General features: G+C 41.1%; 1 protein-coding gene across 7 annotated transcripts in view; it reads right to left on the reverse strand.

Moving 5' to 3' along the window:
- PTPRM (protein tyrosine phosphatase receptor type M) overlaps positions 1 to 23,362 on the reverse strand; it is a 691,775-nt gene that overhangs the window by 15,453 nt on the left and 652,960 nt on the right. For 6 of the 7 annotated variants that reach the window (XM_016120972.2, XM_016120973.2, XM_016120969.2 and 3 more), the window contains 7 exons: positions 13,823 to 13,939; positions 9,232 to 9,386; positions 8,830 to 8,965; positions 6,978 to 7,127; positions 6,068 to 6,241; positions 4,886 to 5,017; positions 1,370 to 1,495 (listed from right to left, as the gene is read on the reverse strand). In XM_016120972.2, the coding sequence (XP_015976458.1) occupies positions 1,370 to 1,495; positions 4,886 to 5,017; positions 6,068 to 6,241; positions 6,978 to 7,127; positions 8,830 to 8,965; positions 9,232 to 9,386; positions 13,823 to 13,939 (990 nt within the window). Of the gene's footprint in view, positions 1 to 1,369; positions 1,496 to 4,885; positions 5,018 to 6,067; positions 6,242 to 6,977; positions 7,128 to 8,829; positions 8,966 to 9,231; positions 9,387 to 13,070; positions 13,122 to 13,822; positions 13,940 to 23,362 lie in introns of all 7 variants that reach the window. The other variant, XM_036229038.1, reaches the window with a different exon arrangement.

The raw sequence follows: 23,362 nt of genomic DNA on the forward strand, positions 1-23,362 counted from the left end.
ACTGTTTTTAAGCCATGGTTGTTTTAGCCATGGCTAAATCACTTGGACTAAGTCTTCATTTCAGTTAGAGGCCCTCAGCAACATTTGACAGAGGTGACCACTCTCTTCTTGTTGACACCTTCTTCACCCAGTTGTTCCTGTTCCCTTACTCTTTCTCCCTTCTGCCTTGGCCTCCCTTTCCCCTAGACCTTTTGATGATGGAAGCCCCATTCTCAGTTCTTGGGTCCCTTTCTCTTCTGTCTCTCACTTGGTAATTTCATTCGGTCTCATGGTTTTAAATGTTCCAAAAAATCATCGATTTATATATCTAGTTCAGACCTCTCTCCTGAATTTCACTCTCAATAGGTATCAAACATCTACTTGATTTTTCCACTTAGCTGTCTCATAGTCATCTCAAACCCAGTATATTTCAGATTGAACTCCTGACCCTCTATCTACATGTGACCCTCCCTCCCCAATAGTCTGGCTATATACCCACAGCCTTTCCTAACTCGGTTAATGTCAATTCCATCCTTCTAGTTCTCGGGACCAAAGTCTCCAGAGTCACCCTCGACCCTCTGGAATTCAACCTGTCAGCAAATCCTACTGGCTCTGCTGCCAGAATATACCAGACTCTCTCTGCCCCTTACTACCTCCAAATGCTACCACTCTTGTTCTGCCATTGTCATCTCACCTGCATTGTCATAATAGCCTCTTGATGGGGCTCTCTTATAGTCTATTCTCAATGCAGAAGCTGGAGTGCTCCTTTAAAAAGGTAAATTATATCATGTGGTTCTTCTACTCAAACCCTGTAATGGCTTCCTATTTCCTATTTCCTTTAGAGCAAAAGCTCGAATCCTTGCAGTGGCCTGCAAGGTCCAGCATGATCTCTATCACTCCTGACCAACCCTCTTCCCTCTAGGCGACCTTAGCTTACCATACTACAGCCATATCATTCCTGTTCCTAGAACTCAGCCTCAGGACTTTTGCACTGGCCATTATTTCTGCCTGAAAGCTGACTCTACAGAGAGCTGGATGGCTGTTCTCTCACTTCTGTCAGGTCTTTGCTCTCATGGCATATCTATTTAAGACAGAGCCTTGCTCTCCCTCCTTGTTCATGGCCCTATCACTTTCTACCTCTCTACTTTTTTTTTCTATAGCATTTATCACTTTCTAACATATTATATCTCTTATTATAGCTGTTATATTTATTACTTATTATCTATCTGCTATAGAATGTAAGTTCTATAAGGTCGGGGAGCTTGGTTTTGTTCACTGATATATTTTAAACTCCTAGAATAGTGACTGACACAAAAGGAACACACTAAATAGTTAATAAATGAGAAAATAATGAAACCACCATATAAGTGATATTGGCTGTGATTCTTACTCTGGCTGCATTATAAATACGGAATATCCTGCTGATGATGTCTTCCTCTAAATCAGCAGAAACAAATTCCACTTGGATGGGGCCATGTCTGTGTACTCCATTCTCTGGCCAGTACTGTGGACACAACTGAATTCAAAACACAGAAACATGAGGTTAAGGTTGAGAATAAGTTTACCGTGAACAGTTTGGATAAGGTTACTAATAGACATTCAGTAATTATTAACACTTCTTTGATTCACTTCATTTTCTTTCCTTCCTCTCTTTTTCTTCCAGCAAGTAGACTTTAGGGCTTATTTTTTGGCTGACTCCTCAACTCTTACCTGTCCTTCTAGTACTTTGTTCTTCATTTTTTTTTTCAGAAAGCATTGTTAGGCCGTGAGCAATTCTGCTTTCTGAGGAGGTCATGTGGATGCTATCCAACATATCCTGTTGTAAGGTCCTTTTGCATGCTGACAGGAACTCTTACCAGGCCCTGGGGGAATGCTACTAACTACCATTATAAGAACTTAGATGGCACACATATCTGCTAACACCCAGATCTCCCTCCTCCCATGGAGTTGCATTTAATTTGTAATCACTTTGGATAATAGAGCTTTTATTGGTGACAAGACACTGAAAACAGTGTTGGGTTGCATTTTCATGCTCTGGTCCAAATCCTTCCAAGCTCTGATCTAAAAACCTGGTGTATTAAGAATAAATGTTTTACTGTTTTACCTGGAGATGCCTTTAATTAAACACAATTGCCTAGAGTCTCAGACTCCAGGTATCGGTGACACTGGGAAACTAGTACTTTTGCATGAATGTGACACACAACTCTGTGTGGTAGGACCCAGCGCTGCTGGGCATGGTGGCTTATCAAAGAGGCACTTTCATAAACACTGCACGGAAATACTAAACTTGGAGGTAGGTGAGAGAACACTCAAGACATTTTCTTCTCACGAACCTTTCTTAAAGCTTTAAGACCCTAAGAGGTATTTAAAGTTGGAAATGAAACTTCTTTTGGGACTTGATATTTCAGTAACTTTTTTGGGGAGTAGCATGTAACTTTGACCTTTCTGATTTAGCTGAGGGACAAAGAACTGTAGCGAGACGAGAGGGAACTACTTCATTATTTTGCAACCAGTTTCTATTGGGCCAAGAGGAGATGAAAAACATATCAATCTCATTTTCAAGGAAATGGTGTACCACACAGGAGAATCCACTAGTTGAATTCCCTTTTTAATGACTTTTATTTTTCAAAGGATCTAAAATCTCATTGTCCAAGGTTGCAAAGGTTGATTTATATCCAAGATTGCAAGACAGTTTTCAGTTAACAGTGGGTCAACCGAAATAGCAATCTTCCCCTCTCTATTGTAAAGAAGTTAAAGAATTGGACTTTATGATCAAAAATGAAAGTAGGATAACTGAGGGTATTTTTTATGTTAGCTAAATCCATAGCATTTTAGAAATGACATTTATTTATTAAATAATGCTTTCATGAAAATTTTCTGTCCTCACCAGCACTTCCTGGCGACAAGTGAGAAAACTACCTTATCGAACTACAGAATGCTAATGTTTATTTCTTTTCTGATACCCAAGTGTACCCACTGTTAAAATTAGTAGGAATTATGATGGGAAGCCGAGATGGTAATAAAACCCTAACATGCGCATTTGAACTGTTCTGCCCATTTTATTCCTGACTGGGCTAGATTTGCTTTTGCTTGCTCTATTGGTTCAAGTCCTGATCAAAAGCTTGTCATTTACACTAGAGAAATATGAATGGCCCGGGCTGGCACTTGGCTCTTGGCACAGTGTATTCTGCACTCTGCCCAAGTAAACTGCGTAGAAAATGGCTTAAATGGTGCATAGCACATCTATGAATTGGACCTATAAATACTTAAAATATAGCTGAGTGCTATTCTTGTACAATTGCAAAGCCTTTAAGTTCAAATGCTCAGTTTAGTGTTCTCTAAAAGACTGACTCCCAGGAGCCTCTTTTCTCTCACTCTGAAAATCAGCTCTGTCTGCCGAATGGAACTGGAGTCTCTTTGTCCCTCCTACCAACGTCCAGCCAGGGCTTGTTTTGACTCCAGACAGTTTGGTTTAGAATGTAGCTTCAGAATTGAAACACTGTTGTTCAAAAAGAACACACAGAAATCGCTAACATCTGGCTCACTAATATAGTATATCACTACATTTCAGGATTCACATTAGTGGAAAAAGGATGATACTGAAGAGGGAAGAAGTCCCTTATCCTATAATTATCTATGACTAAAAAACCTTGAATTAAGATTTCTTAATTTAACTCATGGCATTGTGAGTTAGAAAACCACAATCCTTGGCCCTATTTTGAGCAGCATCTTTGAAGCTCTCTGAGAGGTATCTCTACTTGTCTTTACAAATGGCTGCAATCTATCCTTTGGAGAGGATCAATGGAGAAGGCTTCTAAAATATTTAAGCTCCTTATGCAAAAAGGACTGGATGAGAACAAAAATTACTCATTATTATTTTATTAACTAGCTTTCAAGCTAGAGCCTTAACAATATAATGTAGTGCCTCGAACACAATTTAAAATATTATAGAATTGAAGTGAATGTTCATGCCATTGACGGCGGATTGATGGCAATAAAATGGATTGCAGGAAGGACAAATCTTGTCCACTTTGGATGCTAAAATACCTCAGGCCTTTTTTTTTTTTTTGAAGTTGTCTATACTAGATAGGAAATTAATTCCATTCCAGAAAAAGTTTTTTTCTGAAAACACACTATGTTCAAACTTCACATAACTGTCATGGTAGTTAAGCCTGCGACTGCTATAGCCATACCCTAAAGTAATAAATTCAGCCCCTAAAGGGCTTAGTGCTTGCCTGACAAGTCCCTTTAGAGAAAATATTTCTGACCTTGTTAAGATTGAGTCATCACTGCCCATTCTTTCTCTTTTTATGTTTAGAAGAGGAGCGACGAAGAAGCCCCACTTGTCATTCTGGCTTCTCTTATCTTCAAGTCTCATTTTTATTTCTTTTCAATATCTTTATCAAAGAGTTGGCAAAACTGATTGCTGTCCCTCAAAATCAGCTGTCAGTCTCCATTCTCACTCCACTATGACAATCTCCCCGAGGGGACCACGGGCTGTGTGAGATGCGGACGTCCTTCCTTCACGGCTCTCGGCTTGGCTTGCTCTGATTCCAGCTTCGCGATGTTCACGTTTCTGTTCAGCTCTGACTCTGCCCATTACCTCGCATCTCCCTCCTGTCAGTACCTCCGTCCTTTGGGAACAGCCCGATTTCTGACCCCGTCTTGCCCCGTCACTCCTGCCATCTGTGATTGCACCTTTTTTTTTTTTGGTTTCAGATGACTTACTGCCCCAATCCCTAATTCCATCTGATTTTTAACATTTGTGTTTCAGCATATCCAGTTCTCAATCCTCTCCTGGTTTTGTGACCTGGCACTGGAGCCTGAATTTCTCAGTGTGCAAACAAAATAAATACAGATTTTACTCTGGGCACGAACTCTGACTGCAGTAATTCATGAGTCTCACCTGGGCTGGATCCACGTCATTTAGCATAACTACAGACGTGCAGTGATAGTCCAGGACCAGTCTCCAAAAGTCTTTCACTGTGTTTGGCAAAGGATGCTGGGTGACTATAAAAGCTGACGGCTGTTTATAGCTCTGCAAACACAAACAAGAAAGATCCAAATATACCAGGAAAATGTGAAGGGAGGAAGCTAAGTTATTTTGTACACATTTGTGACATAAAACACTCAACATGTTTAATAATTGTTGAATTCTATCACCATTGTCAACCCCAAAATAGATTAAATATAAACATATCTGCAGAATGATGATTAAATATTCTCACTTTGACACTAAGAAAAAATAAGTAGCTCATAAAGTTTTTTTCTATTTCTGATAGAAAAGCGATATTGGCCTTATACATAATTATTTTAATGGAGAAGATTTAACTTTAAAAAATATGTGTAATTAAAATAGTTTTGCTTTTCTTAAAAATCTTCCCTTGTCATTTATATGTGTGATGGTGTTCCTTATTCCTGCCATAAAAGGATGCACATGGTTTTTATTGCTTTGGAGAGCTGCAAACAAATTTAATACCCTTTTACTGATATCATACCAATAGAATTAAAATTTCCACATTAGCACTGAAAATACCCATTCACTTTCCCCATCAATTGAATAGCAAATGTTCATTCAGTTAGAAGTAAATAGATTGACAGGAAGTAATGAGTTGTGTACTATCTGTACTGACAGGCGATTTTTCCCACATGTTAATTACTGCCTAAATTAGGAGCAAAGGGAACAAAAATAATGTTGCAAACCATATTATCCCACTTCACTGCCTTAGTGACTTAATAGCTGTCTTTTGCTCTCCCACCAGCAGGTTAAAAATTTAAATGCTCAGAGAGTAACCGGAACACGTTTCATGTATCAATACTTAGGGACTAGTGGTTTCTGAGAGCCCAATAATGTTGGTGCTTGACAGAACAACATATGTGGAATCTGAAACGTATTTTGCTGCAAAAATAGTTTACGTCTTAAAACAAAAACAAACAAAAACAAAAACAAAAAACAAACAGCAGGTGAGTTGAAGAAGACCCAGGACACATTTGGCCATCTTCCCAGGACACATTTGGCCATCTTCCCAGCTGGTCCCCCTTGAGAAAGATCTTCCTGTTTCTTTCTGAGAGAAGGTCATGGACTTACGTCCATGAGGGCAGCATTGATGTAGTTGCTACTCTCCCCATCGATGGTGATGAGGAAAGGCAGGCAGCGGTCTGGGGGCAGGATGTCCATGCACCGGTTTTTCTCATGGTTCCGGGGCAAAAGCGCGATGCTACAATCTTCCACACGCAGCGTCGGCGTGACCATGTTCAGGGTCTGTGTGAAAAAACACAGACATACGGGGAAGAGATTGCTGGAGAGAACATTGTCTCAAGTTTGGATTTCAGCAGATTCACGTTTCCTAAAGCTGACTACAAGATGGTTCTCTCGCCTATCTTTCCCATTTCCCTATTTACAGAGTTATATTTTTATTTCTCTCCTTGGATTTTGACCACAGACAATGCTCACCAGACATAAGGGCCATTGTGGATCTGTAGGATTAAGAGCTGGACTAGACATCTGGACACTTGGGAGTAAGAGCTGGGTAGACTTTGGCCTAGAACCAGGTACATTTAGATGGAACGTGAGTATGAGAAGCGCAACAGTGAACTCTTGCCAGGCAAGTACTCTGAATGCACCTTGCCTGGTTTGGCTGCGCTTGCATGGCACCGTGGGACTGCCTGGTGTCTGCTTTCAAATGTGGGAAATGGCTCTGCTGAACCAGTGGTTCTCAACCAGGTCACTTTGTCCTGCGGGGACACTGGCAATGTCCACACACAATTTTGGTTGTCACAGGTGACGTGGTAGAGGTCTCCTGGCATCCAGTGGGTACAGCCCAGGGATGCTGCCTCCTGTACAATGGCTCACAGAGCAAAGATTTATCCAGCCTCAAATGTCAGTGTTGCGGAGGCTGAGAAACCCTGTGTTGCCTTGAGTGTTCAAGATCTGACTTAGGGATATTTCTTAAGGAGCAACATGACAGCCATTCACCTCTTCGTTTAGCATGACTTACCCGGAATTCCTCTTTAATCTGACTCGAATTTGTCTGTGGATCCAGTTTGTTCATGTCATAATACAGAGACCTGACTTGGGAAGCAGGGACAGAGGTGTCTCCACAAAGACAGGCTTCTAGGATGGCATCGTGGATAAACACGTATTGCTCCTGGTGAAGCAGATGGGACTAGTTAGTAATACAGAAATCAAGGTAACCCAGAGATCTAGAGCAGGGAAGACAGCGCCACATGGTTAAGATAATGGAGCAGTGGTCTGCCACAGACAGTGTGTTTCCAACCAAGAGGAATCAAGTGGGAAGATCTGACTCCTGGAAGAGGGTGTATTCCCCACAAGGCACAGCTGGCACACTGCTGAACGGCCATGTGTGGCAGCGTAACAGGAGGAAGAGACAGACAGAGGCTCAATGCACGAGTCTTATACGGACTGATGTAAACCAATTAGACACTGAAAAATACCAGAGCAACCACTGTAATACTAGAGTAACTATGGCTAACATGCTTCTGTGATTCTGATTCCAGGAGTTCGAAACTCAATATTTTAGATAAAGTAATGAACAGAATCTTATCTATCTATAATGAAATAGAATTTACTGACCTAATTAATAATTAAAGAAAGTCCGGGGAAACAGTTCTGAGCATTTAGAGCTACTTATTTATTGAAACTTATTGAAACATTAATTAATGTGAGAATTATGAATTCTTATGTGTCCAGAGAAGAGCTCTTATTTGTATGTACAAAAAGTCCACAGTTTAAAAATGGGTCCTCTAATTCAAAATTGGCTTTGACTTTCCCTAAAATTAATTACTATAGTTTTATCATATTTATTATTGACCTTAAATTACATGAGATGCAAAAAAGTCTAATTACTTTTTACTTTAATTCTATAAATAACTAGGACTTGTAGTTCTCAAAAATAACTACCAATAAACAATATCTCAAAAAAGAGGATCAAGTAAGAAAGTGAATGTGGCAATGTTTGATCAACTGTAAAATACATGAAAAATATATTATTATCATTATCTTTACAACAAAGAACTGCTATTCTAAAGAATAAAAGACCATAAAAGTAGCATTTACAGTTTCTGCTATTTTTATGTTAGCTTAAAAAAATGGAATTAAGTTTTCCAGAAGCTTGTGTAAGTTTTTTGCACAATCAAAATGTAAGGGATTCTTATTTGTTCTGCTTCATAAATCATTTTCCAGGTGGTGGATGTAATGCTTATTAAAAAACAATCAAATATTAGTAAAAATATGATTTTCTTAGGAGCAGGATGTAATACTTTTTCTCAAAAGCTTAAATTCCTGATACACCTTGAATTCTACTTGATAGCAGTACTAGTTGGAACAGAGTGCTTCTGCGAAACGGGCAAATTCCCACGATGTCAGGCTATTGCGACACAGGAGAAGAACAAAATGTACAGAGAGTACTCTTGAGCCACAGGAAAAATACCTAGCTATTCTCAGGAGTGGTCTTGTTTTGGTCACCAGCTGGTTTAAAAGACATAACACACAGAAATGGTATTGAAGCCCTGAAGTCTTAACGTGTGTAGAGATTCTACAGGGCTCGTTGACCCAGAAACATAAGCAAATTGATGTTCATGGCTGTGTTACCTGGGAGACTCCTGGCCTTTTTTGTTTGTTTATGAAAGGAAAAACAAAAGGAAGATGAGAGGAAGGAAAGAAGGGAAGGAAGAAAACAGATGGCCAGGTATATCATTTTTTCTTCTAAGGAATTTCTAGGAGGGAATTTACAGTGTTTCTCTTCTCCTTGGCTCTGGGAGGTAGGGAATCAGGAGAGGCCTTGGGGACCCAGCCAGAGGACTGATAGGGACTGACAAGAAGTATCGTACCTCCGTTTGCACCATGTTCACTCTCCGGGACCGCAGCTCCCTGACGCAGTTATAGATGTCCACCACCCCTTCCCTTTCCGCCATGTCCAACATAATGTCGATGACAATGAAACAGCCAGTCCTCCCAGCACCAGCACTGAATAAATGGAGACAGAAGTCTGTCAGTGGAGGAAAAAGGATCTTGTGCTGCTGCTGCTTCTTATAAAAATTGTTTATTATGGTGGAATTCACATCACATAAAATGAGCCATTTAAAGTGTACAATTTAGTGGCATTTCACATCTTCACAATGTTGTGCAACCATCACCTTTATCAGGTTCCAGAAAGTTTTTACCACCCCAAAGGAGAGCTGAATCCACTGTTCACTGTGCTCCCTTTCAGAGGCTCTGGGCATGCTGCTTACCTGCAGTGGACCACCAACGGGCCTGCGTTGGGTGGGCTCTTGGATTTGACCTGCCGGACGAACCCCAGCAGCCCTGTGGCATGGTAAGGGACCCCGTGATCCGGCCAGCCAGTGAAGTGAAACTGTCTGATCTCTCGGATTTCATGAACGCCCCTCTGCCATTATCCGTCAGCAGGATGCAGAAAGAGAACAAAGGAAAATACAGGATGATCAAGCAGGAGAGTGTCAAGTACCCCTATGAGTCATTAAACTTAGGGCTAGGAAACTAGGAATTTCTAGGAAGGAGGTCATTCCTGGAGATTTCACACACACTTCCAAAGCCTCAGGCAGAACGATGTTTGTGGGTGTGAAAGGAGAGATAACATTTGAAGTAATTCCAGCAAATGGATGGATCTCAGATTCCTTGAAATTCCTTTCTAAAAAGTAGACTCTGACTTTTTGTCATTTAGATCCTACGTACAGTGTGAGATGAGTTCACAGAGAAAGAGGCACAGAATAGGAACCTGAACGATTTAAAGGGTATCTGTGTGCTCAAGAGATTAGCTACTGAAATGCCAGACCCTTGTCCTCTCTCCTCTGTATTCTGGTACCTTTGTCCCAGGTCCTTGAGCAGTGTACACACTGTGGATATATGGAGAATGTTGCTGGAAGAATGAATGAGGACTACTTTCCAATTAGCAAAACCAGAGAACTAATTTTCATCTGTGACTCAGTTTGTTAGATTTCTCTTTTTAATTTAATCCTTTCATCCATTCACCAACCATCTGAGCAAAGGCAATGCTTCAGGCGTGGCGCCAGGCACTAGGGCCACAGAGGTGTCAGATGGTGTCTTCTGTCTCCCAGCGGCTGTCCCATCTGGCTCGTGGGAGATAGGTGTGTACATAAATGCATACCAAGAAGATCGAATTTGGCTGGAATTCTATGTTAGGTCAGTAAGTTGCAGTGGGAGAGCTGCCTGCTGTTGAACTGGAGGCAGGCAGAAGGAAAGAGACTTTAAGATATTTTTTCTTCTTTAAATTTACTCTTGTTTTGAGAAAAATTAAGTTGACTTATAGCCATCAACTTTCTTTTTTTTTTATATATACCTGTGAGCCTGTGTATTAAGACTGTGTCTTAAAAACAAAAATTACTTCCAGAATCAAGGCTGGATGTAAATTTGGGATCAAATTTAATTTTCTCCCTTCTCTTATTTGGCAACTGTTTACTGAGTACCATTTCTGCATTAGGCTCTGGGTATGATTTGATTATTTCTTAACATTAAATACACACTAACCTTATCATATTCACCAGAAGTCACTGTTCACACATACTTAGGGAGCAAAGAAGAAATTCAGAATTTTTACATGCTTTGAAAGACTAGAAGAGGCAAACGATTACAAGTTTTAAGAAAAGACTTGTTTGCTATCAGTGTATTAATATGTCTTAGTTTAATAACTCACAAATACTGAAGCTTTATTACTCTGAAAATCATGCTATTCTTTTTAATTTTTATTTTTCAATCCTGCTATTCTTTAACGGAGTTTAAGCATTAAAAAATTAAGCCATAAGGAGTCATAAATGAAAATCAACACTGTTATTTGCTAAATGTGCTCTGTGACCCTAGAGAAGTATTAGTAGGTGCTTAGGAGCCCATATTTCTAATCACTGAAACCATGGCCCATTTGTTCAGTCCCAAAGTCTCCATCAGAAGATAAAGGGTTGTTCCTGGGTCACCCTCCAAAGTCCTAGAGAGCTCCCCTGCTTTTATACATGATGACTGGGCCAGAGGTGGGCCCATGAAGTGGGGGAAGCTTATAATACATATTTATTTATTCCAAAGAGGACTAACAGGCATTTATGTCTCCCATAAACTGTTTTATTTTTTGGAGAACTTCTCCTTTTAGCTTTGCTAGATTTCAGCTCTAACATCCACAAGTTCCAAATTCTATCCATCATGAGATGGGCCCCCAACTGATATAAGACTCATTTTCTGAGCAAGGTAAATGTCAATTAGAAGATGTAGAAAACTTTTTCCCAAAATAAACCTCCACTTTCTTATACGTTCCCTATTGATAAGATTAGCAAAGGAAATCGCTTCTGAGCCAACTTTCATCCTTGTTCATTGACAGGGCAGTTTCTCCTGTTGCTGTTGCAATAAATTTAGGGAAAAAATCATAGAGATGATCAGTGATCATAACCCAAAGACTTTCCAATTTGATATCGATTATATATTTTTTTGTTTATTTTAACTATAACAAGTATTAATGCCATATAAAAAAGTGATACTCACTTCATTTTCCCATATAAGATATACAATAGTGCCTAGACTAAAGTAGGTACTTAGTAGATATTTGTGGAATGGATGAATCAGTGCATACTTTCTCTTTGAGACAGCAGGACCATATTTCCACTGTCTTCTCTGAATCCCAGACACCTCCTGCATAGAGACTTCCTTTCCTCCAGGATAAAAGGGGATAGGTTCACCAGACAGCCTATATCCACGGAGACTTTAGAGCTGTCTTCTTGCTGATACGATGGGCACCATATATATTTAATCTATTTAGCTTTGCATCATCAGCTACAAGGGAAAGGAAAGCTGATAATCCCACGCAAAACAGGGCTTCATCAGTTTTAAACGGCAATGTGTCTGCTTGTTTTGCAGAGCACAGCCCAAATCCATTTTTCTCCTTAGGTCCCTTGATGCAACATACTCTCCAAATAGAATCAGAATTGTAGGATTCTCAAAGTTTCTTTTCCTTCTAATGAGAACATTGAAAATCTACAAGAAGTGCTCTGTGGATGTACTAATGATTTGTTTTTCTTAAAGATTCCAATTGCCCAGTTAGAAAATCACTAACATGTCACTTTGATTTCCCCAAATGCCTTAATAAGTAGCTTGTCCTTCTCCTTCCTCTACCACCTTTTCACTGGTTGTCTGATGACTAAAACTACTGGGTATTTCTAATACATATCTGTGAAGCAGCTAGAGATGTAGGAGAGTATAATAAGAGGTTAAAAAAAGCAAAAACAAACAAACTCTTTCTTTAGCAACTGAGATGCATTTTCAGCTTATTAGAGAGCTGACTACTGTTCAAAGAACTCCATGTTTAAGTGATGGCTTTTGGATGATTTAAAGAAAATATCGAGGGTCTTTTATCACTATCTGTTTCAATGCAGTTATTCATGAGTGCTCTTGCCAAGAGCTATACAAAAACTCTCCATATCCCGCCACCTTCCCCCGCCTCCAATTCTGCCTAGGAAGGGAAAACACTGACATCAAAGTGTGAGGTTCAGAACTTGAAGAATTGAGTCAACCAGAACTCTACATCCTTTGAAGTCTCCAAGCCTCCTGCCTGCTTATTAAAAAGGTAGGCTAAGGAAAAAGAAATAGTATGAGAAACAGATGAAAATAAGCTAGTCTTTTTGGCCTTTTGATTCCATGACAAATATGGATTTGAAACTCAAGATAGGTAGTTCAAAACATAAGGGTAAAATTTAGCCAAAAAAGCAGATACTACAATTTCCTTGATTTCCTAAAAATAGTCTTGTTAATTCATAAAAGTGCATTTAGATACCGTGAGAATAAAGAGTAGAGAGGAAGGGCAGGAGCTAACTGCCCACCAGTCCACTTACAACCAGGTCCATCACAGGGACCTGCTACTGTTAAATGAGTACAAGCTTTCACAGAAAAATTAACGACACAATTGCTACATCGAGCGTAACTGTGCAGGGCTCAGTTCTGGAGAATCAGCTCTTGACAGAAAAGTCTGCAGACCTCAGACACAAAATCGAAGGCAAGATGAGGACTGGAAGGCAGAGTGCTTCTCAGTCACATTACGTTCACTTTCCCCACAGCCTACCTGTGACACTTCTCTGGATGGGCTGCAGTTTGCTTCACTTCCGGCCCCTCCCTATGTCAGCAGAAAGAGGGGGAATAAGGAAATTCCCTGTTATGCCCTACAGTACTTCCCGGATAAGAAGCCCCATCCATGCACATGGGATGAGGCAGAGGAGAGCCAAAGCAGAACATTCAAGACCCAACACCAGCAAGTATAGAAGGCTAAAACCAGTATGAGAGTGAGTATGAATGAAGGTGCTGGTTCATGCAAGAGTATTCTGTCTACTTATGTTTCCAGGTAGATCACTTCTACCTGGAAAATCCACCAGCCCATATGAAATCACAGGCCTGAAAAGCCTTAGGAAACAGAGGGATTCCAGGAGGAGTTAGCACCTTCATCTCAACACTGAAACTAACTCACTACTAGAGAATCCATATGGACCTACAACATGAAGGCATTTATCAAACAGTAAACAAAGAGAGAGCAAGAGATAGGGGCTGAACAATATCAACTATGTTACAAAGAAAAAGGAAATAGGCATTATCTTTGTTTTAGTTGCAAAATATATTCTTATGAAATGGAAATGATTTGCTTCAAAGATGAAACTGAGCTATTATAGAATCAGAGGGTAAGACGACGTCTGGAGAAATCATTAGATAGAGCCTACCTGCATTCAGGTGTGTCCACGTATGAATTATCCTAGACAAGTTAATGAGGCTAGAACCACTAATGTCTGACCATAGCTTTTCAAAGTACGTAGTGTGAAAACTTACCTTCTCAACTGCAAATGTTCTTATCACATATTCTGCCAGTAGTTCTGTTTCTATTAGGGTAACTTTAATATCTTTATATATCTCTGTGTCATCAGGCCAGTATTTGCAGCATTTGACCTTTAGAAAACACAAAGGAAATAAAGGGTTTAGGGTTTTTTTTGAGTTCCCCAAATGATGGGTCACAGTATGATTTATAGGATAAAATTTGCACACAAAAACAAAAGTTAAGGTGTACACTCCAGAGCAAGGTTTATTTTTTGAGATTATGTATGCTTTTCTTCTCCTCCCAGGAAAAAAAACAAAATTTGAGTTATGGGAGGAGTAAAGCCTAGGAAAATGGTCTAAAGTTAACATATTGTATTTATACTGTAAATATCCCAGTTACAGTAACCATTCATTTCCTGTTTATGTCTACTCAGGGAATGGCCTGGAAAAATAAACTATAGAGGTAGCTTGTAATATTTTAACTTCTCTGAATTTTAAATTCCTCTTAGTTTCAGAAATCGATTGAACATTTTTGAGAATGAATGAGCAGAAAATCAAAGCCAATGGTAAGATTAGAAATTTTTTTTCTGAAGAAGGAAGTAGCTATGTGGTTTCCCCAAGTTGGAATTACAGATTCATTTTAATCTAAGTAAAGTCAATATACAAAACTTGGTAAAATATAAACACAGTCTTTCTATATTACTGAAGCCTCTAAACCAAGGATTTTTCAGGTGGAAGAAATTTGTTAGAGTTGCCCCTCCTAGCAAATTGTTTTCTTGTCCTGTAGTTCTTCCAGACTCCAGAACAGCATGGGGTCCAGCCCAGGAGGGGGCTGGCAGAGCCATGCAGTGGTCCCTGGGTCGCTGTCCTTAGCCTCTGCTTCTCTGTCCTGAATTCCTGGCAGTTTCATCCACTTCTGTCACCACGTCTCCATGGATAAACTTCTGTATCCTGGCCCTATTTTTCCAAGTGCTAAATTTGATTTCTAACTTTTTTTGTGGGCATTTCCTAAAAGAGAATTCTTTGTCTCACATCAACTGCTCTCTTCCTGACTCCCTATGTTAATGACATCACGATTTCCCCAGTCACTTGGGCATAAAACCTGGCGATTCCCTCCTCGAAACCCAACCAATTGCTAAATCTAAGAAGTTTTTAAGATATCCCTCAAATATATTTTCCAACCTTTTATTCCTTCTGCCACAATCTTAGTTCAGGCTCTGGTAATTTCCTGCATGGACATTCTATACACACAAGTACCAGAAAGACCCTTCCAAAGTGTATCCCAATGGCACTTACTTGCTCTGCTCGATAAGCTTTTATTTCCCATTACTGTTCATGAAATTAAATAGAAATTAGATTTAGCCTGGCATGTAAGACTCTTTTTTATTTGGCCACAACTAGTTTTCATCCTTATCTTTTACTCTCCTCCCTTCTATCCGCATATCTCTTATGTGCAACGAGTGGTTTGCCATATCCCCAAACATCTCATGATCCAGACTCCTACTCCTGCTATTCTTTCTACTTAGAATTTACTCCTCCCACCCACATATTTCCAGCTAAAATTTTATCCATTCTTCAGTGTATCTTGAATCCATATCCCTTTGAGCCTTTCCTTTATAGATGTGAGCTCTCTTTTTGATCCTCTTATAATATGGGCATGTTTAGCTGGTATGACACCCGTCTTATATGGCCCGAGTCCTGCTTATTACCTCCCAGCTTGTAAACAACACCGTATTACCTATTTCTGTAAAACCTGCAACATTCTGCATCACGTACCGTACATACCAAATTTGCACTATATACATGTAGACTTGAATTTCATAGAGAAAATGATAGGATCAGTGTAGAAAGGAAGATCCCCGACTGGGAATGTTTATAAAAAGAAATATGGACTGAGATGACCTTTCCCAGAATATCGAACACCTTGGTACACTAATGCTCCTAGTGTGGTACAGCAATGGCCATTATCTTAGCTGCTTCCTTATGAAACTTTCTGGCAGCTGATTCAGTGCAGTTCTAGATAAGTCTTATTACCTTTCCCTTTACTTGGTAAGATGTAAGCCAGACACATCAGGAATTGGAGATACAGTGTAGCACAAGACAAAGATAGTCCCTGCCCTCATTAAATTTTTAGTGTCCATTGGGAATCTTTTCTTTTTTCTTTTTTCATGGGAACATTAGCTGTGACTTTATAAAGTATAAATATTTATAATTATGGCTTATCTACAATATTTCAAAGATTTATATCATGGATACCAGAGCCAGATCTAAAATATTCCAGAATAAAAGAGACCTATAATTTCTCCAGTTCCTTTCCTGGATGTAAAGTGAGTCTGAGCAGAGAAGGTATATTGGAGGAGCTGTCTAATTTGATAGCAACCCTGCTTTCACTTACAGAATATCTAATTATTTTCCAAACGCTAGTTAACAGAGATGCTTCTATGGTATGAGACGGCGTATCCTCTATATTGGAGGACTTGTTTTTACCTTTTAGTAACTCCAATTATGCAAGCAGAGGGTAGTGGATAGATATGAAACTAAAAATAGAACATATATGTACACTTCTAAAATTAAACAATTCTGTATGGAATGAATATACAATTCAAAACCCATGTATTTCTCTGAAAATTACAAGAGAACAAAACACACACCTGCACCTGCAATCTGTTACACTCGGTGTATATTTTCTAATAAAAGTACCTTTTTTAGGATGCAATTGATGTAAGGCATATTGCATGGTCACCTTCTATTTTATCTCCTGACTCCACCTCCCACAATTTTCAATAGATATGAGTGCAGGGGTTTCAACATCTTGGAGTCAGGGAATGCAAAGGCCCCCCTGCAATGTATGGAAGGCTGAGTTTCTTTTTGGAGCTGTTCTTCCAATCCTCTTGGGCAAGCTTGGGTACCCTGGCGAATCTAATCCTGGCGTGTCCTCCAGCCGGATGTAGCCGGGCGCCCCCTCGCGTCGGCGGCAGGAAGCGGTCGCGAGGTCCAGAGGTTACCCGGGGCCAGCAGCGCCCGGGGGTGGGGACAGGTGCCACCGCTCTCCCAGCAAAGCGAGTGAACCATGAAAAGAAAGCTGTCTTCTTAGAACAGCTCGGCTAACTCCGCGCCCCCGGGTTGCCTAAAATGAGGGGTAATTAGGAGAAAGGAAGCCCCGGGGTTGCTTCCTTACAGAATGTGTCCACAGGCAGGGACTTCTCCAGGGCACAGCAAGCACCTGGCTGGGCGGGCCCAGAAGAGGCGGACGAGCCATTTCTAATCCCGCCCCCTCATCTCATCTCCCGGCATATCTTGAAATGGTTTGCCACATCTGTTTTAGTTTACTAAAAACCTCTCTAAATTGGGTTCCTTTTAGAATCTTTTTAACCGCTTGGATTTGTGTCAAGTTAAAATAAAAAAGTGGAGGACAAATATATGCTTCTTTGTAGATGGAGACTTTCCATGTCTGGGGAGTTTGGGATCTGAGTCGTCTCCTGGCTTCTAAAGCCTACATACAAAGATGTTAAGACCAGTGGTTTTGGGGAGCCGGTTGTAGCAGAACCAGACGCTACTCTCTGCTCTGATGGTGTGCCAGGGTTGGCTGATTTTTGCAGCCGGTCGTTACCTGCACAGTGTCTAGGAGAGGCTGTGCCTGCCACGCATGCTAATCATCGAGGCAACAGCCTTCAGCCCAGAAAGCGCAGCCCTGATCAGGCTAATTACCTGGATGCCCCAGCACTGGCTCCATCCGGCCATCAATCAGGTATCAGCTACTGAGCCCTGCTGCGAAGGGCTGTAGGGGAGCATGCTGCGGTCCCTGCCTCCAACTGGGGATCACTGTTGGCTTTAAAATTCAGAAACAATACAGAAAGCAGAATAACTCTCTAGGATTTCTAACTGCCTGAAAAAAATTCACGGAGGTGGGTCATTTTTAACTGCAGCCCAGATGATTTCATATACAGTAAAGTTAGAGAACCCCTGGTGAGCTGGATCTTAGCTTCTCAGGCCAGTAGCACGTTGCTGTCACTGTCGGGGCACCCTGACATGGCTAGAGTAGTGATCCTCACTTCAGCAGGAATCACAATCCCCTGCGGAGCTTGTTACGACAAGCTGCACCTCACCCCGGCGCTTCAGATTCAGTAGGTCTGAAGATGCGGGGTCCCGGAGTTTGCATTTCTTCGAAGCTCCCAGGTGACGCTGCGGGTCTGGAAACCACACTTTGAGTAGCAAGGATTTAGACAACACAGACAATGCAGACAACGCAGAGTCTGACTCTTGTTAAGGCTAATGTGAGCTTAGGTAAGTCACTCAAGTTTGCTTACAGTTCTTCATCTATAAAGAGGGATGATTTTAGTTCTTATCTCAAAGTGATCTAAAATTAAGTCAGGAGTTACCACATTTGTGTGCACACTGGAATCACCTGGAGTGTTATTAAGTTCCAAAGCCCAGGCCACACTCTGGACCAATTAAATCATAATTTCTGGAGTGAGACAGAGGCATCCGTAATGTCTTGTAGCTCCTTAGGCAGTTCTCAAGGACAGATTAGTTTGGGAACCATTGCCATTAAAAAACATCTGCCCCAATTGGGGTTCACTGTAAGTTGTCAAAATAGAAATTCTTATTTTTATTAAGTGATGATTTTGTGATCTGGACTCCAGGTGACAACAGAAGTTCAGGGGGCAAGGGGCCCATAAGGGCCTGGAGAGGTGACGCACGGTGTCTTGGAGAAGAATCAGAGAAAACCAAGCATTGACAACTGTGCCTGGCTTATGCTGGGGAAAACTACAGGTGAAAACAAAACAAAGGAAAACTCTGGCACTTCCTTTAAATCTCTTTCCTGCAATCCTCATTCCAGGGACCAGGAAGACTTGAGAGAGCTATAAGCAGGTCTGTTCTCCCCTTAGGGGGGTCTGATGAACTCCCAGAAGAAATTAGGAAATGGTGTTTGCAATTTGCGGGGATGCGAATCATATCAAATGGAGCTGTGAGGCATCACAGAGACAGCCAGTTTCCAAACACTCATTTTCAAGATCATTACGACTGCCATACATAAGCCTTTCATGCTTGGATTCTGCCATTTAGAATCACTGCATTTTCACAACTGTGGCCTCGGTGTCTCAGGGAGAGTAAGTGACTGGCTTGAGAGAGGAGAGCCAGCATGAGACAGGGCTGGTCACTGATCCCTTCATTTCCTCCATTTCCTTGTTTCCTCAAATGAAGAAACAAAAGGCAGGCCCAAGGAGGGCAAATGACTTGCTCCAGGCGATAAGCTAACTGGTGTGCAGGGGGAGGCTGCAGACCTAGGCCTGGCTCCAGGTGCTGGGCTTAGGAGGGTAGAACTGAAGGTGAATCATAACTTTCTTCAGTCTTGCCAGGTCTGGGAGCCTGGGGCAGAATGAGAAGGTCTGTTTATGTGCATGGGTCCAAGGACTCATTTCTCTAAAAAACCCATGATGAAGAAGGATTAAGAAACTGAATTTAGCTCTTCAGTTGGAGACACCACAGTATGATTTAATAAACATGACTTTAAAGGGGTAGGAGGAAGGCAAAAGAAAAGGGGGCTGTTACGAGTTTTGATTCCTCCAGGAGTTTTCAACAGAGTCTCTTTCCCGCCCTCTCAAAAAAGACATCCAAAGAGAAAGTGACCACGGTTCTATTAATAGCTATATTCAGGGCCAGCTGAGTACAGCTTTGATGGAGATATTGGATAGCAAGTGCAAAAAGGCTGCTTGCTGCGAAGTGCAGTTACCAAAAAGGGCCCCAGCCAAGAGCAGCTGCCAGTGAGGTTTCCAAGAGAACAGATTTATTACATCCATTTTTTTTTTTTTTTACAGAGCTTTCGCAGCAATAAAAACATTCACTCATTTAAATATTCTGAAAATGCAGACTGCTTTTGTTTCTGTGATGAAGTAGATGGAAGTGCATTTGCTTTTTTTCGTTGTTTTTTCACTAACTTGTGATGTTGTGGCCAGTGACACACCCTCGAGTCTTAGTTTTCTCATGCGTAATATGGGATAGTTTTGATTTCTTAGGGAGGTTGTGAAGATTATGTATAAAGACTTTACATAAGTACCTGGCTTATCATAGGTTTCCTAGTTTCTTCCTTCAAAAGCTTCATTTGGCCATAGGCAGTCCCTTGGCCAACATCCTTGAAACCTATTTCAAGAATGCCACTAAATCAAGAGCTTCTGAGGGTCTAGATGTTTGAATTTGGGAAAATCATTGCACAGCCTAAGTAAATCCCACTTTCACACCTCAAAGCTCCTGTCTGAAATTCCTCCTACGTAGTTTCTGGTTTTCTTCCAATTGCGTCTATTCATTAATATTATTAACTGATAGACACACAATACTTAACAATACGTACAAGATCACATCCATATTTGTAATATTTGTTTTCCTCAGCTGTAAAGAACCATGTGGCCTGATGCCCTTTGTGGAAGTTTAAGCATCATCTTACAAACCATGTGAGAAATTTATCTTGTTACTTTTCCCTCTTACCTCATGTAGATAGAAAGGGTTTTACCCAGCTAGGTCAGAAAGCATCAGCACTTTGAAGGAGCACATTTATCCATACTGTTTGTTCTTACTGTATTTAATAGATTTGGCTTTGACTTGTAGCCAGACCTAAAATTTAAGTTTTCTTGCCAAAGGAGGGAGATTTGCCAACCATCAAGGACATACTCTAAAGATTATTCTGAAAGAAGAGTTTCAGAAATCTTCTGAGCAATGAGCAATTATTAGTATGTATATACATATGTACATATATGTATAGGTAAATATACTGTATACATGTTTCCTGAGGTATATCAGAGGGGACATTTCTTAGAGTGATAGCTGATGTATCTTTGAGAAAAAGAATCTGTATTTTCTCTTGCGGGCAGTTTCCCATGTATCAGAGTAACAATGCAGATCTACATAGGACTTCACAGTTTATAAAGTTTTATATCTGCCGACTGTGTGTAAATCACAGAACTGTTCTGAGTAGACCACACAGAGCTTACAGTCATTCCAAGTCCTAACATCATCTGACTAAATGCCACTTCACAGAGTATCGTTCCTATTTTATAAAGACATTCTCCGAAGCTGGGAGAGGGTAAGAGATTTAAGGGATCAACATCATGGCTGCGGCGTGGAAAAGCCTGTCTGAATGTAGTGTGGTGGCGTACAGGCTGACCTGCCAGTCATTAGAGGGCCGTGAAGGGCCGTGATGAGCAGGCCCAGTCCAGGCATTGCTGGGGCACAGAAACAAATGAGTTATGACCCCAATGCTCATGAAGAGACAAATGTATAAACAACAAATGTAACTCTGCGAAGAATGAGAGGCAAGCTTAGTGGTCAGAAGCACACTCCTTAGAGCCACATCAACTGGGTTCAGAGGTTGGCCCCATTTATTAGCTGTGTGACTCTGGGCATGTTATTTGACCTTTTTGTGGCTCCATGTTTTCATTTGTGGAATGGGGGTCAAAATAGGGTTGTAATGAAGATTAACTACATTATTGTTTGTAAAGCTCTTAGAATATGCTTGGCAAGGGAGACTATGTCACAGATGAGACCAGAAAGATGAAGTGCGGATTCCGTGGGTGGGTGAGTGGCAGGGGGGAGGGACTCTCCAGGGAGGAAGTGGGCAGAGGGTATCTACCAGAGCCTGAGTGGTCTTGGTCCCTGCTAGGTCGGAGCCTGGAAGGATGGGGTCCTCCGGATAGCAGTAGGGGACAGTTCGCATTTCATGATCTCCAGCTGCTTTTGGCTGAGCTTCTTTAGTGCTATGTTTAAAAATAACAGGAACGATCTTGGGATAAAAGTGTGTAGAAGAGAGGAAGAATGAAGGAAATGGATTTCTGCAGGACCAGCATTTTCAAAGGGTGTTCCTTCCTTTGTGTGAGCGCACATAATCACTGGAACCACCTTGGGGCTCCTTGCAGTTGGCTGGCTGTCCTGCTGGGATGGCTACTAAGCGCAGAGTGCAAACTGGATGCTGGAATGCACATGTGAGTGCGCTGTGCAGTGGGGAGCTAGGAGTAGTTGATTGCCCAGATACATGTGTCAGGCATCTCTCTCACTAGCTTCTGAGTAGACAGCTGTGGCCTACTGCTACTAGAAGCAAGATGGGGTGATCGCCAGAACAAATACACCTCAGGGTTCCCAGAGCAGGTAAACTCAGAGACTGGGCCTTCTGAGTCTCCAGGTTTCCCACACCACCCCCAGTGCATGCGCACACACGTACACTCACACACGCACACACGCACGCACCCCTCTCTCTCCTCCACTTCCCCGCCCCCCCCTCTCTCTCTCCTAGGCAGAGGGATAACATTTATTTTTAAGGACCACTGATAAAGATTTTTTCAAGCCCTCTTAAAAACTCAAACTTGATGACAAAGCATGGTGTAATGGGAAGAGAACTGGTTGGTTTGCAGGAGGGCTCAGGTCTAATTCTAGCTGTGTTATAACCCAGACATGTGACCTTCTATAAGTCACAGAGTCATTCCAGTCCTTAGTTTCCCTTTTTGCAAAAGAGGATAGTAGACCACATGGCTGTCAAGATGATTCCAAATCTATTCGATTACGTGGCTCTAGAATGAGGTGCCTCGGAAGCCGTACAGCATCGTGGTAGGGAGGGTTCTGGAGTTCTAATCCTGGGCTGACACTGACTGGCTATATGACCTGGGACCAGTTTCCTAACCTCCGAAAGCTTCAGTTTATAATTTGAGAAATTGGGATAACAATACTGCCTATACCATAGAGTCACTGTGAGGGTCTAAACTCCCAGAACATCAGCGAGAATGTGAGAAATGTCCACCGTCAGTGACAGTTCTTACCATTCTGCCAGCACTTCTATTATTAAGAAGGAAACAGTTCATAGTATAGAGCTCCAGGCATTCTATTTATTGTAAGATCTCATACTTTATGGTCTATACCAGGATTAGGGAGACAATTAGCTTTAATTTCAGAAACATTAATTTGGGTTAAATTCCTCTGAGATAGTCTGAGGTACACACTATCCAAGTTAATCTCTTTGGGGAGGTAAACAGCTCTAGGTGTTAAGGAAGCACGAAAGAGGGACTAGCAAAAGGCACAGGTACCCTGAACCTCAATATCTTCACCTTTTCTACTGCCCACTTCCTTAGGTTAACACAGGACTTGACTTGCTAAACAGAGCAAAAGACTTTAAAGAATGTAGTGACATGAATAGCTGACCTACCTAATTCTTGACTGAGCATCACATAAGTAAATCCTAAGCATGTGAAGTATGTGATTTGACCGGTTGAATGGATTAAAACTCCTACAAATTCATTCTTGATTTTAGATTCTCTATCCCACAATATCAGAAAAGAAGCTAACTTTGGTGAGCTGAGGAATGTAACATCTTTTTCTAGAACAAAGAATTATCTGTCCATCTGAATTTTAAGTGATAGGGGTTCTATTTTGTAGTACATTCTCTGAAACTAAAAGATAAAATCCAACATTGGGGTTTTGAAATATCTATGTCCCCCTTACTTTTCATATTCCCTTCTGTGGGCGGCATTCTCCACTGCATATCACGAGTCTCCTTCAGCCTTCCCCTGGCAGACT

This window comes from Rousettus aegyptiacus, unplaced genomic scaffold, assembly GCF_014176215.1.
Source record: "Rousettus aegyptiacus isolate mRouAeg1 unplaced genomic scaffold, mRouAeg1.p scaffold_m13_p_12, whole genome shotgun sequence".
In the NCBI taxonomy this organism is placed as follows: Eukaryota; Metazoa; Chordata; class Mammalia; order Chiroptera; family Pteropodidae; genus Rousettus; species Rousettus aegyptiacus.